We start from the raw sequence: 12,689 nt of genomic DNA, 5'->3' as shown, positions 1-12,689 counted from the left end.
CTTAAAGGGACTGTTTGTAAGAATCAGAATTGTTTGTTAACAGCGACACCTGTGGCCGTTAAGTCAACGAAAGTCAGCGTCCTGTCGCCCGTGTGCACGCGCTACCTGAATGTGAGCGAGCATCCGTCAAAACAGTGAGGCAAAACACATCAGCTAAAACCACAATATCACTCTATATTTCACCTGCTTGAAAGTAATGTTAGCTGACCAGATGAAGGTCTCTCCATGAATCAGTGCTGATCCTAGTGTTGGCTTTTCCTGCCTCAGCCTCCTGACCGCGGCCGGAGGGAACAGGGAAGACACCGGCACCCGGTCAGAGACGATAACGTTTCTCGCTGCGGAGCCCCGTCACTTCACAAGACACGGGAAACCTCTGTTGGTCTGGAGGAGCTGCAGCATTTATTTCTGCACAAACGTCCACTGTACATTCACTAGATATTCTCAGATCTAAACTAACTCTTCTGCAGTGTGTAGCGTGCACGCATGCACGTGAGGTGGAGCGAGCTGAGTGAAAGCAGGCAGGCAGAGGAGCAGAGGAGCAGAGTACAGCAGAGACTCCGGCCCTGGAGACCAAAGCTACGGTCTCCCCCGCGTCCTCCGACCGCGGCCAACACTGTTTTGCAAGACGGGCTTCTCTAGATAGAACTTTGCGGTTTTGGTGCTTCTGTGTAGTTTGTGTTGGAGTCTTGTCTGAGCAGCTTAGCCACACGCGAACGCACATGGGACACCGACTCGGATTGATTTATACGTGTAAGAAGTTACAAACAGTCCCTTTAACTTTCTTTTAACATAGGGTTGGGGATTTTCTTTAAACATCAATTTTGTGGACACTAACAGCATTTTTTTTATGCTTTCTTTATTGAACACATGCTCATTTACAAACAGATACATAGACAATTAAAAAAAAAACATTCTTACTTGTTCTTATATTCTATATGTACAGTGAAAAAAACAGAAATACTCTTTTTCAAGTCTGCAGAAATCACACTTATAATAAATATCCAGCTTGAATCTTTTCTAAGAGAAGTTTTACTGGATACATTCTATGTAATATCTTGAAAGACACATTCTTAAGTTTGTTATTGATACAGTATTAATCAAAAATGTTCCAAACCCCACCCCCCACTGTATATCATCACATAAGGGAGACTAGAAACATAACTGAGACAGTTCCTAATATTTTTCTTTGAGCACTTCTCTTTTAAGTGTTTTAATATCTACAACATAAATATTTTCCACACACTAAGAGCAAAAAAAAACTTGACAAAAACTGACAAATCAAATATCACTAACAGACACTTGTCCTATTTGCAGCAAACGCATGACCTCATCAGCACGCGCCTTGTATTTACTTCAGCTCCAGTTAGCCGGCTGGTTAGCAGGTTAGCAGCAGTTAGCTCCGCTGCGATGGAGGTAAACAGGGACGAAGCGGAGCGCTGCATCGACATCGCTACTGCGGCGTTAACCAACGAGCAGCCGGACAAAGCGCAGAGGTTCCTGGAGAAGGCGCAGAGACTCTTCCCGACGGAGAAAGCGAGAGGTGAGTGTCTTCATCTTCATCCTCAGCTGGGAGGAGGTTCGCAGCAGCATCATCATCACCTGCATCCAGGATGAGCTCTGCAGCGCGTGAGGGAGCTGGGCCTTTTGAGAGCTAACGAGCTGCAGCTGGCTTTAGCTGCTTTGCACATCATGTTGTCACCTCAAGACAAATCAAACGTCCACTCAACATGAAACAGATGTGCTAGTGATGTTATGCATTATAAGTAGTTTTTTTTTTTCCATTAGATAGCTAAGGGCAGTAGTGATGGAGGGGTACAAAGGGAGTCAGTTTATTGTGTGTTATCACTCTGTTTATTGGTTTTACAACACATAATATAGACCTACCCCTTCCTATACTATACTATAATACACAAATACAGTACATAGCATAGCAAAATACAGAAAAAGTGAGGAAAACAGCTCACAAAATTAAATAATGTACTGTATATAAATATGTATGTCCATACATACATACATGCATAGATCCCTATGCATACCCCTTCTGACACACCTTGCATCACATGAAATGTGTCACACACTGTGGAAATGCATTGTGCACACATTTACACACATCCATACAGCCATCACAGATCATTATTAACTATTTGAATTTCTAAATATAAAAATATTTTTTCTAAATATCTACTGATTTTTTTTTTTCTTTTTTCAATAAAAGCCTGTGTTAACAAATGAAGGTATTTTTTATTATTATTATTATTATTATTATTATTATTATTTTTTTTTTTTATTTAAGGTTAAAGGAAATACATACACATACTTGTAAAAGGGACATACAGACAGCAACAACAACATATATATATATATATATATATATATACATATATATATATATATATAAAAAAAAAGAAAAACATAAAAAGAAAAATAAGAAAAAGAAAAATAATAAATAAAAGTACTACCCGTTGTAATAGTGCAATGAAGGTATTCTGTCAACAGAAAAAAACACTTGAGGGCTTATATTTTGTAATGCAAGCAGGAAGTGTTGATTTAAAAATAAATCTTTACTTGTTTCCATGTCTGTGACATATTCTACAGATACAGACATTGAAACCGTAGTAAATGACATTTTCTTGACCAAATGATTAATCGAGAAAATAATGTACATATAAACCGGAAATTAAAATAATTTGTTGCAGCTCTATATTATTTAAATAATAACATTATTCAAAATACGATAAGACATTACACAAATCAGTAATTTTCTATTACTTTTTAATTTATTTTTTATTTAGTGAAGCAAGACAAAAAAAGGAGAAATTTGACAAGACAAACAGAAACAAACAAAAGATAAAAATAAATAAATAAAATGAATCGGGTGACATGATAGAATTAACGGGTCAGGGTACAGGGATAGGAGTAGTTTTTGTGGCAGGGGCTTATAAAATCTCATGGTCCGACAATGTTATGTTATAATATTAAATATCTACTGAAAGCACCAACAGTCATCCCTATTGTCACATTGATATGCAGTATTATCAACATTATGATATATGAGTGTATGCAGGCATTGAGTACAGTAACTTAAATCATATATACTGTATACACAGTATTTATAATATTATGATACAGCTCAAATGTGTTTTAAGGGATCTTAAAGGGGGGCTCCTCTACTTTTAGTTCTCAGCATATATAACTTATCTAGCTGAGCTCTCTGCCTCAAAAATGTCCTGGCTGTAAATATCTGCTGAATGCACCAAGTAATCAATCATCCTTAAAATAATGTCACATAAATACTGTATATGTCGATATATTTTGACATTTGGTCTAAAATAATGTGATATTGGAGTTTTTTTTTATGAATATGGGTGAAGACCTTTCCAATTGTAATTACAATTTTCTCCCATTGCTTATAAAATCAAAATGAAAACCTAATAGATTATAAAAACATAGATATTGATATGAGATTCCTAAAAGGCACCACAGTTCCTACTCTGACAATATTGTATTATATTGCAAGGCTCTTATGTATCTATTGTAGTAATCTAATAATCCATCCAACAAACACTTTCTGTGATTGAGGTGCTACGGGTGAAACAGCTTCTGCTGATGTGTCTGTAATATGTACTAATGCAGGGTATTCAAGGGTCAGCCTTTAGCCAGTCTGAATATATTTTAATGTTCACAACACTGTTATTGTATCCCTTCTAGTGCTGCTGGAGCTGATAGCAAAGAATGGATTTACACCGAGACAAGGCGGCCACTTCGGTGGGGTCTCTGGACCTCGACAGCGGCAGAACAACAGCGAAGACACCAGACCTGAAGATAAGCCTTCAGATACCCCAAAATCCTACTCAGCAGACCAGCTAGAGGCTGTGAGGAGGTAAGGCTGATAGTCACATAAATCTGGTATTTACTCCATATACACATTTTAGTCTCGATACTGCACCTGACACTGACAATCATGCGTTCTCTACACAGGATAAAACAATGTAAAGACTACTATGAAATTCTCGGGGTCCAGGCAGACGCCCCTGAGGACGAACTCAAAAGATCTTATAGGAAACTTGCTTTGAAATTCCATCCAGACAAGAATCACGCTCCAGGTGCTACAGAGGCGTTTAAAGGTGACCAGCGTGAACTTTTCATTCATCACGGACATTAATGTCATGCAGAAAGCCTAAGAAGGTGTCTTTTGGCACCTTCTTTGTGATGCTCAAACATAATTTGACTCCTTAATTTTTAATTTCTAACAGCTATTGGGAACGCGTATGCTGTTCTGAGTAATGCCAACAAAAGACAACAGTATGATCAATGCGGAGAAGAGAGGAGGCATCCGTCGAGTCAGGGCCCAGAAAATGAAAACTTCGAGCCAGATATTTCACCTGAAGACCTCTTTAACATGTTCTTTGGAGGAGGATACCCGTCAAGTGAGTGCCACTGTTTTGTGTTTTCATACCAAGCTTCCGAGATATGATGTTTTCATTGTAATATCTGTCTAATACGTGTTACATGTGCTGCATTAATCTAGGTAATGCTAATGTGTACACTAACGGGCGGATGCGTTACCAAAGGCCACAGAGAAGAGAGCAACAGCGGGATGTGAGTTTGATGTTATTATTATTATTAGAGCTCCTGCAAACTGCACATGTGCAATTAATGGAAAGTTATTGTTAAGGGGAGACACCCCAGGTGAATATGGGTAAAACTTTTACCTAATAGATATCACCATGAAACTTTCCCAGTTGATTACTTACATTAAGACAATTATTTTTTGTAATACAAGTTTTCTGAAAATGTATGTTCAAATATGCAAATGAAGACAAAATAGAAAATAGTAGCGAGCACATCTCCAAATCTTGAACAGTATCGGGTGCAAGGTAGTGGTAAGAACAGAAGAAACAAATCACCGGCACTCACAGATAAAGAGTCTTTTTCCGGCTTACAGCTGAAACATGTTCATTTGTTTGCCCAGAAGAAACTAAAAAGACTCTCTATCTGTGAGTGCTGGTGATTTGTTTCTTCTAAATATGCAAATGAGGCATCATCTTCTTAAATTTGTGCTCATTTGCATACATTTCCAAAACAGACATCTGAACATTGGATAAAGCCAGGTTCAAAATTCTTGTTTCATTTTCTAACATTAATGTTGTTTTACAGAGGGAATTTGGGATATTTCTCCATAAATCCATAAATTAAAATCCATTTTCACCATGTTTTTGGAAATAAAATGTTCTACAAATCAGGCTATGAATGATATATGAACAAACCCCTCTGTAAAAACCTTCAGAATATAGATAGGAGTGAAACTGGAAAGTTTGGTGTATGTAAGTGCCAGTATTACAAGTTTTCTGAAATGTTGATTAAATATGCAAATGAGGCATTATATAATGCTAACTTTTGGTGAATTTAGAAGAAATCTACAGACTCAAATAGACAAAGTAGTAAAATAAACAGCTAAATGTGTATTTTGGATGTGTTTTCTTTCCACTAGTCTGAAAGAAGTCATGTTATGGAAGCAAAATAGCCCAAAGTCTCAAAATTGACCAGTGCATGAAAAACAATGTTTTTGCCTGTAGTGTCTCACCATAAACTGGAGGGGGCGACATTGAATCATTTTGAGGTGCATTCAGCAATATTCAAAGTGACTTTCAAAGATATTTTTAAATGTGTTTTATTCCGCTGTGTGAGGTTTTGACACTGAAATCTATTTTCTTCTGCAGGGAGGCCTTGCTCTCTTCGTGCAGGTCATGCCCATCCTCATCCTGGTTATCGTGTCGGCCCTCAGTCAGATCATGGTCAACAACCCGGCCTACAGCCTCAGCTTCAGGCCGTGAGTGTGACCCCCACGATTTGAACGCCTGCCTAACAAGGATGTTAAATAACAACTGTTGTTCTGCAAAAATTCCATTAGACTTAGACAAAGATTATCTTCACAATCCTAATCCTTAAGTATATTACATAATTGTTATGTTTTCTTGCTTTTTTTTGGCACAAGCCAAGAATGGTGTTTGAAATGTCACTGATTTATAGATTAAACAAGCCCAAAAATGGATTTAATTTGATATTGTTTGCAGTTATATTGCTTCCTAAGACAGATCCGTTGTCTTGACTTTTCAGTTTCTTGTTTGACTTAGAAAAAGAACATCTTGATGCTGCTTCAGTTAACTCCAAATAATCACAGAGCTCTTCTGTGTTTTTGTTGGCTCCGTTTGTCTGGTCTGGCCTCTCTCCATGTTGTCTGCCTTTGTCTTTCAAATGCACTTCTGTTATCAGCCATTAGTCATGTTAACAGAGACAGACGGTGCCAGATCTGTTCGGTCATACGATATCTCTCCCACACATTGCAGGTCAGCAGGTTACACACAGAAGAGGCTGACACAGAACCTGAAGGTGCCGTATTATGTGGGGGAGCAGTTCTCTAGGGAGTTCAGCGGACTGAATCTGAAGAACTTGGAGCGGACGGTGGAGGACGATTATATTTCCAACCTTCGTAACAATTGCTGGAAGGAGAAACAACAGAGTATGTTTGCCAAGAACACATTTATTTATTTAAACATGAATATTGATTGTTGTTTCTGCCATTATCAGTGGCAAATGATTAAAGACATATTGTGCTTTTTATTACCGCCTCATATATCTTTCATTAATTGTTCCCTGCAGAGGAAGGCATGCTTTACAGAGCTCGCTATTTCGGAGACAATGATCTGTACCAAAGAGCACAGAGGGCTCGCACGCCGAGCTGCGCCAAGCTGTCCGAGATCACAGCTTCGTTACACGATTGATGCTGCTTTCATCATTAAAAGCAAGTTCTCAACTTTTTTTTTCTGAACACATTTTGTCGTGATTACCTGCTTGTTTTTGTTTCATTCAACTAAATATGTTTTTTTCTTTCTTCTTCTTGTCTCCAGGTTTCCAGAATCAACACAAAAGATTATTGGCTGTACATAGACGCTTTAACAATCTGGAGACTGAAGATGACTCAACAAAGCAACACGAACAAACCAGCACCAATCTGCATCAAATTGACCACACAAACTGGTTGAAGCCATTTCTGTGGAATTTTAGTAAGGGAAATTAAAATATAGTGTTAATATAATGTTTTGAAATTTAAAAAAAAAAAAACTTAAAGGTGCAGTGTGTAGGATTTGGCGGCATCTAGCGGTGAGGTTGCAGATTGCAACCAACTGAAATTTCTCCCATGTGCCAAACGAGATATATGGTGGCTGACGCAAAAAAAACGTGTTTGTAGGTATAAACGGTTCATTCTAAGGCAATGAAAACGCAACGATTTTTATTTTCAGATGATTTACACTAAAGAAAAACATACTTATTAATGTAATATTACAATTTCTGCCAATAGATCCCCCTAAATGCTACACAATGTTGCTTTAGATAGCTTTTCCTCCTGACAAGATAGGCGTTTGGAAACCCTCCAAATCCCCAGCTTTGAATGGGAGCCATGGAGCTGGCAGAGGTCACTTCGTGGATTTTGCAAGAATGCGGTATGAAACCAGAGCATAGTGAGGTTAGATATAGTCGTACGAATGATATTTATGTAGCAGTTTATTAGATACCACACTGAATGCTTCCTCTTTCATTTTACACAGTCAAATCAGCGAAAGGAGACGAGTTTGCTGATTTGGCTTCAAATGCACATTCTGAAACTATGCAGGAATAATGTGAAACCTCTGATGAATATACACTCATGTCTTGGGTTTGTCAGACACTTTAAAACCTGAGATTTGTCTTCTTCTGCTGTGTGTATGTGAGATAAAAAATAGGAAATGTCCCTTTACACTTTGCCTCTTTTAATTGTATTAAGTATAGAATTATATGCGGGCACAATACAATATAAGCCAAGAGAATGAGAGATGTGCCTACCCAGAAAAGACTTTAACAAGTTCTAGTTTGTCTCTGATGAACATCATGTGTTGGGGGGGAAAAAAGCAATTTTTGTCACCTTTTATGTTTATAGTATGCTATTTATGTTTTGTATTATTTATTTAAAATAAGGGTACAGATGTTGCTCACCTTTTCCACCATGTTTTTACTCCCGGATGACAATAAAATATGGATGCTTAAAAAAAACGTATTGGATGTGACTCGTCGCTCAGAGAACAGAGACAAAAGCTCAGTCAGCACATTTCGGAGTGTAAAGTCTGCCGGTCGACTGACTGGCTGGGACCAGACTGGGAACAGGAAACATGACTTTGTGCACGTTCACATTTTGAGGGACGTGCAGCATGTGCCGGGGCAGGAACAACTGCTTCACACGTTCACCGCAAAATGTACTCAGCTGTTTTTAGGCACATGTTGCACGTCTGCTTTCTGATTTTGACTCACCAAAGATGTAACGTTTTCTGCAGTTTCGAAACTTCGTCATAGTTGTGCATGATGTGGCCGATAAAGGCTGGCTCATGTGTCAGCTGATCTATAATCAAGATATAGCTGAACATTATTCCTCACTACAACAGGAGTCTTAGTATTCTGGTATAGTTTGTCAAAGGATACGCATACAGCTTCATATTATATGGTTATACATTTAACAGAATCAAACACATTTACATTTTGGGCTCATAACGTACCCGAATTTCAAATAGATGATCTAAAATCTGACAAGTTTCAGGAAATAAGCCCACAGATAGGAGAGAATTGTTAAAAAAAATAATTTATTTTGCGGTCATGAAAGTACAAAAACAAGTGCAATGTTATGAGTATTTGAATGTCAAATAAATAAAGTTGAAAGCAGGACAGGTCCACACAGATACAAGATCAAGTTACATTTGCTGCAGCTTGCACACAAACTGCACAATGCACAAGCGCTGGTAAGCCTTCACTCTTGAATCCAAGCAGTCGCTAGGGTCCCTAAACGACTTACTTGGAGTACAATTCATCAGTTGGTGTACATTACAATTAATTGCCATGTATAAAAAGAAACTAAAACACAATGGTTTTCAATGACTATAGTAATCATATAGCTAGCTGCCGTTGTAAGTTTCAATAGAAACTGAGGTAAGCGCTTTAATACTCACAAAAAATGCCTGTTTGTCACATATATCATGATGGTTACACATTGTAATTTGCAAAGCAACACTTGCTCCAGGTACCATAAACTCCCTTACAGTGGGAACAATAAGCTTCACCGTGACAAAGTCCATCCTTACGCTTCAGAAGGCATCATATACATGTAGTTATATAGTAGTAAGGCCCTTTCTGTGAGCTCAACGGGGCGTTTTTAAAAACGCAGACATACATTTCTCAACATTCCTCAATGAGCAGTTCCTCGGAACAATACAGTTTCTTCTTGATCACTCGGAAACCAGTGCTTAGTTTAATAGCTTGTCTCACTACTGGAGTGGAGGGAGACTTTGTGCTAAAAAGTCCTTGGATCTTGGGCCACAGCCCGCCAGATTCCAGCCTCAACACCAGAGTCAGCTGGAAGGTGGGGACAAGGCAGGGGTCCACGGAGAGCTGTGCCATGCTCTCGTAGGAGTTGGCCCCTTGCTCCACGCAAAGGTCAATGAGGGCCCCTCGTAAGCCGCAGGGCTCGCTAGCTGCCAGGTGAAGGAGCTCCTGTCCGATGTGCTCCAGAAGTTTCTCGGGGATGAGCAGTTTGGTGCATCGCAAAGCGCAGTCTGAGTCTTTGGCTTCTTTCAAACTCCCTGCAATCAGGTCCACTACTTCTTTCAGGATGGTCTCCTCCATTGGGTCATAGAACAGGTCTTCATTACAAGGAGACAGGTCACCGGCGTCTGACCCTGTTGACGAGACAGACACAATGGATTAGAACTTTGCACTTCACAAGTAACAGGCTCAAAGCATTACATCAGAATCTGCCACACAAGAGATGCAAAGCTATGGAGGACGGAACTTGCCAAAATCAAAAATAATTATTATAAATAATAATAAATGACTAAAATAAATAAATAAATGTCAATAAAATGTAGCACAAAATAATATTAGAAATAAATATAGCCATTAATTAATTGATGAAATATGACAAATTTATATTTGTGTTTTAATTTGCTTCTTTATTAATTTTTCTTTGTGTTAGTTTCCTTATTTATTTACTTTTTCTGTTTAATTTCCCTTTTATTTATGTATCAATTTTTATATTTTTAACAAATAAATAGATAAAATAAATGCAAAAATAAATACATTTTAAAATGAATAAAAATGAATACATAAATTAGTAAAAGAGTAAATAAATTAATACAAAAAGAGCAAATACAAAATAAAATTTAAACCGAAATATCAATTTATGTTTATCAATTAATTAATGTCTACATTTATTTTTATTATTTTTTTGTTGACGAGACACAATGGATTAGAACTTTGATGCATGAATAAAAGAGGAAAGTGTTTATGCAGCATTATTTCTTACCTGAGTCTGAGAGATCACTCCTGCTGCCATTGTTGGACCCAGATTCTATGCTGCTGTTGTTTGCAGATGTGCTGAAATCAGCCAATCTTTGCACCAGTTTACCCCAGGACATCCTCCTGGGACTGGTGTCCACTGGAGAAGAAGGTGAGCTGCTGCTGCTGATGGTATCAGTGGGTGCAGAAAGAGCAGGCATGATGGCTGCAGGATTCAACAGGATCATCTGCTTCTGTGGTCAGCTGTTTATAAAGGAGACATAAAAAGCACAAAAGATAAGGACTCAAACTCGACAGTAAGTTAAACATAATTCATAATTAAACAGGTGTTTTTCAGTATAACTGCATGAACATGACAAAGTTTACAGGAAGAACATTGTTTAGCTTGCAAACTGTTCAAATTAGCTACTAAAACTAACAAATTATCAATTTATGACATAGTACTTACAGGTTATTTGACAACGGTGACGTTGAAGTCCGTTGTCGATGTTTAAGATGGTTATTTGACAGGTTATTGTCTTGAAAAACAACCATCTGGTGACTTTTTCCCCCTCTACTCTTCTTCATACAAGCAGCAGCTGCACAGCTCTGCGGTTTGTCCTGCAACAATGTATATATAGGAGGCTGCTAGGCCACGCCCCTTTATGTCCAGCCAGCCAATCAAAAAAGGGAGGCACGGCATCGAAGCTGTATCTTGCCTGGTAACATGCCAGCAGAGAAGAGAGACAAACAGGAGGAGGAGGAATAGGAGGAGGAGGAGGAGGGTTGGTGGTGATGAATAGCAGACCCCAGTGTTGTGGAAATATACAGAGACTTGTAATGCATCATATTCCTTTGTTTAATATCCTTCATAAGCATATATAAATGGCTTTGCTTGTATGTATGTGCATGCAGTCAGTGTATAGACTGCATAGAGTAAATAAAATCCCATGCAGGGCAATGCTAGCCTCAGCTGGTTGAGTGTTGCAGTGCACATAACATTACGTCACCTGTTTTGCTCAAAGCATTACATCAGAATTTTTCATCTGCCACAGAAGAGGTGCAAAGCTATGGAGGATGGAACTTGCCAAAATCAAAAATAATAATAAATGACTCAATAAATGTCAATAAAATGTAGCATAAAATAATATTAGAAATAAATACAGCAATTAATTAATTGATAAAATGTGACAAAAATGTATATTTCTGTTTTAATTTGCTTCTTTGTTCATTTATCTTTGTATTAATTCCCTTATTTATTTACTCTTTTCTTAAATTTTTCCTTTTATTTATGTATCAATTTTTATATTTTGAAAAATACATAGATAATAAATAAAATGACTTGGTTGAGTGTTGCAGTGCACATTTACATTACGTCACCTGTTTTGCTCAAAGCATTACATCAGACTTTTTCATCTGCCAACACAAGAGCTGCAAAGCTATGGAGGACGGAACCTGCCAACATAAAATAATAATAAATGACTCAGTAAATAAATAAATGTCAATAAAACAGTAGCATACAGTAATATTAGAAATAAATATAGCCATTAATTAATTGATAAAATGTGACAAAAAATTATTTTTCTGTTTTAATTTGCTTCTTTATTCATTTATCTTTGTATTAATTCCCTTATTTATTTACTCTCCTGCTTATATGTATCAATTTTTATATTTTTTAAAATAAATAAATAAATAAATGCAAAAATAAATACATTTTAAAATGAATCAAAATTAATAGATAAATAAATCAAAGGGAAAATTAAACAAAAGAGTAAATAAATAAGGGAATTAATACAAAGAGCGAATATAAAATCAAATTAAAACAGAAATGTCAATTTATGTTTATCAATTAATTATTGGCTACATTTATTTTTTAAATTATTTTTGCTGCATTTAATGACATTTATTTATTAATGGAGTCATCTATTTTGACAGGTTCTGTGCTCCATACAAAACAACTCATAATCAGCTGCATAATGCAACACTGGGAACATGATAATATGCTAATCATAAATATGATTTGTATTCAAAGATGTGCATCTTCCTACACTTTCCCTCAAAAGGAGCGACAATAAAAACAGGCCGAACAATGGAAATGCACCAAAAGGATAGCTTACACAGTTATATTTAATTATTTCTTTCACAAAATATGTTATGATGCCATCAAAGTGCTTTAAGGCATGAAAAACTCTGCATGGGAATGTAATTAAAATAGTTCCTTTGTTATAGTACTAGATGGAAACTCAAGCAAACTGCAAGAAAACCTGTAGTGCAAAGCAGAAACTGCTGCTGTTTTGCTGTCTGGCAAGGCCGTACTGTACATGGCATGTTTG

The 12,689-nt window shown here is 37.2% G+C and overlaps 2 protein-coding genes across 2 annotated transcripts; one reads left to right on the top strand and one right to left on the bottom strand.

Annotated features, from left to right (window-relative positions):
• Positions 1–1,161: 1,161 nt before the first annotated feature.
• On the top strand, positions 1,162–8,088 carry dnajb12b (DnaJ heat shock protein family (Hsp40) member B12b). The gene is made up of 9 exons (XM_037755417.1): positions 1,162–1,540; positions 3,709–3,880; positions 3,979–4,124; positions 4,254–4,427; positions 4,529–4,599; positions 5,721–5,830; positions 6,348–6,520; positions 6,661–6,802; positions 6,909–8,088. Exons 1-8 carry the CDS (start codon positions 1,408–1,410, stop codon positions 6,780–6,782), a joined length of 1,101 nt encoding a protein of 366 aa, XP_037611345.1. The 5' UTR covers positions 1,162–1,407; the 3' UTR covers positions 6,783–6,802; positions 6,909–8,088.
• A 562-nt stretch (positions 8,089–8,650) lies between these two features.
• On the bottom strand, positions 8,651–10,991 carry ddit4 (DNA-damage-inducible transcript 4). Its single transcript, XM_037755419.1, has 3 exons — positions 10,826–10,991; positions 10,385–10,620; positions 8,651–9,758 (listed from the first exon to the last, which is right to left on the bottom strand). Exons 2-3 carry the CDS (start codon positions 10,602–10,604, stop codon positions 9,259–9,261), a joined length of 720 nt encoding a protein of 239 aa, XP_037611347.1. The 5' UTR covers positions 10,605–10,620; positions 10,826–10,991; the 3' UTR covers positions 8,651–9,258.
• Between the last annotated feature and the right edge of the window lie 1,698 nt (positions 10,992–12,689).

This window comes from Sebastes umbrosus, chromosome 20, assembly GCF_015220745.1.
Source record: "Sebastes umbrosus isolate fSebUmb1 chromosome 20, fSebUmb1.pri, whole genome shotgun sequence".
In the NCBI taxonomy this organism is placed as follows: domain Eukaryota; kingdom Metazoa; phylum Chordata; class Actinopteri; order Perciformes; family Sebastidae; genus Sebastes; species Sebastes umbrosus.
Note: the sequence above shows the minus strand (reverse complement) of the source record. Positions and strands in the feature narration are given on the sequence as shown.

What these genes read in the sequence shown, in the direction of transcription:
- ddit4 (XM_037755419.1), bottom strand. Translation starts at nt 10,604, where the DNA reads ATGATCCTGTTGAATCCTGCAGCCATCATGCCTGCTCTTTCTGCACCC. An exon ending in GAGTGATCTCTCAGACTCAG is followed by an intron (nt 9,759 to 10,384) that starts GTAAGAAATAAT and finishes TCTCGTCAACAG; the next exon opens with GGTCAGACGCCGGTGACCTG.
- dnajb12b (XM_037755417.1), top strand. Translation starts at nt 1,408, where the DNA reads ATGGAGGTAAACAGGGACGAAGCGGAGCGCTGCATCGACATCGCTACT. An exon ending in CAGCTAGAGGCTGTGAGGAG is followed by an intron (nt 3,881 to 3,978) that starts GTAAGGCTGATA and finishes TTCTCTACACAG; the next exon opens with GATAAAACAATGTAAAGACT. An exon ending in TACAGCCTCAGCTTCAGGCC is followed by an intron (nt 5,831 to 6,347) that starts GTGAGTGTGACC and finishes CACACATTGCAG; the next exon opens with GTCAGCAGGTTACACACAGA.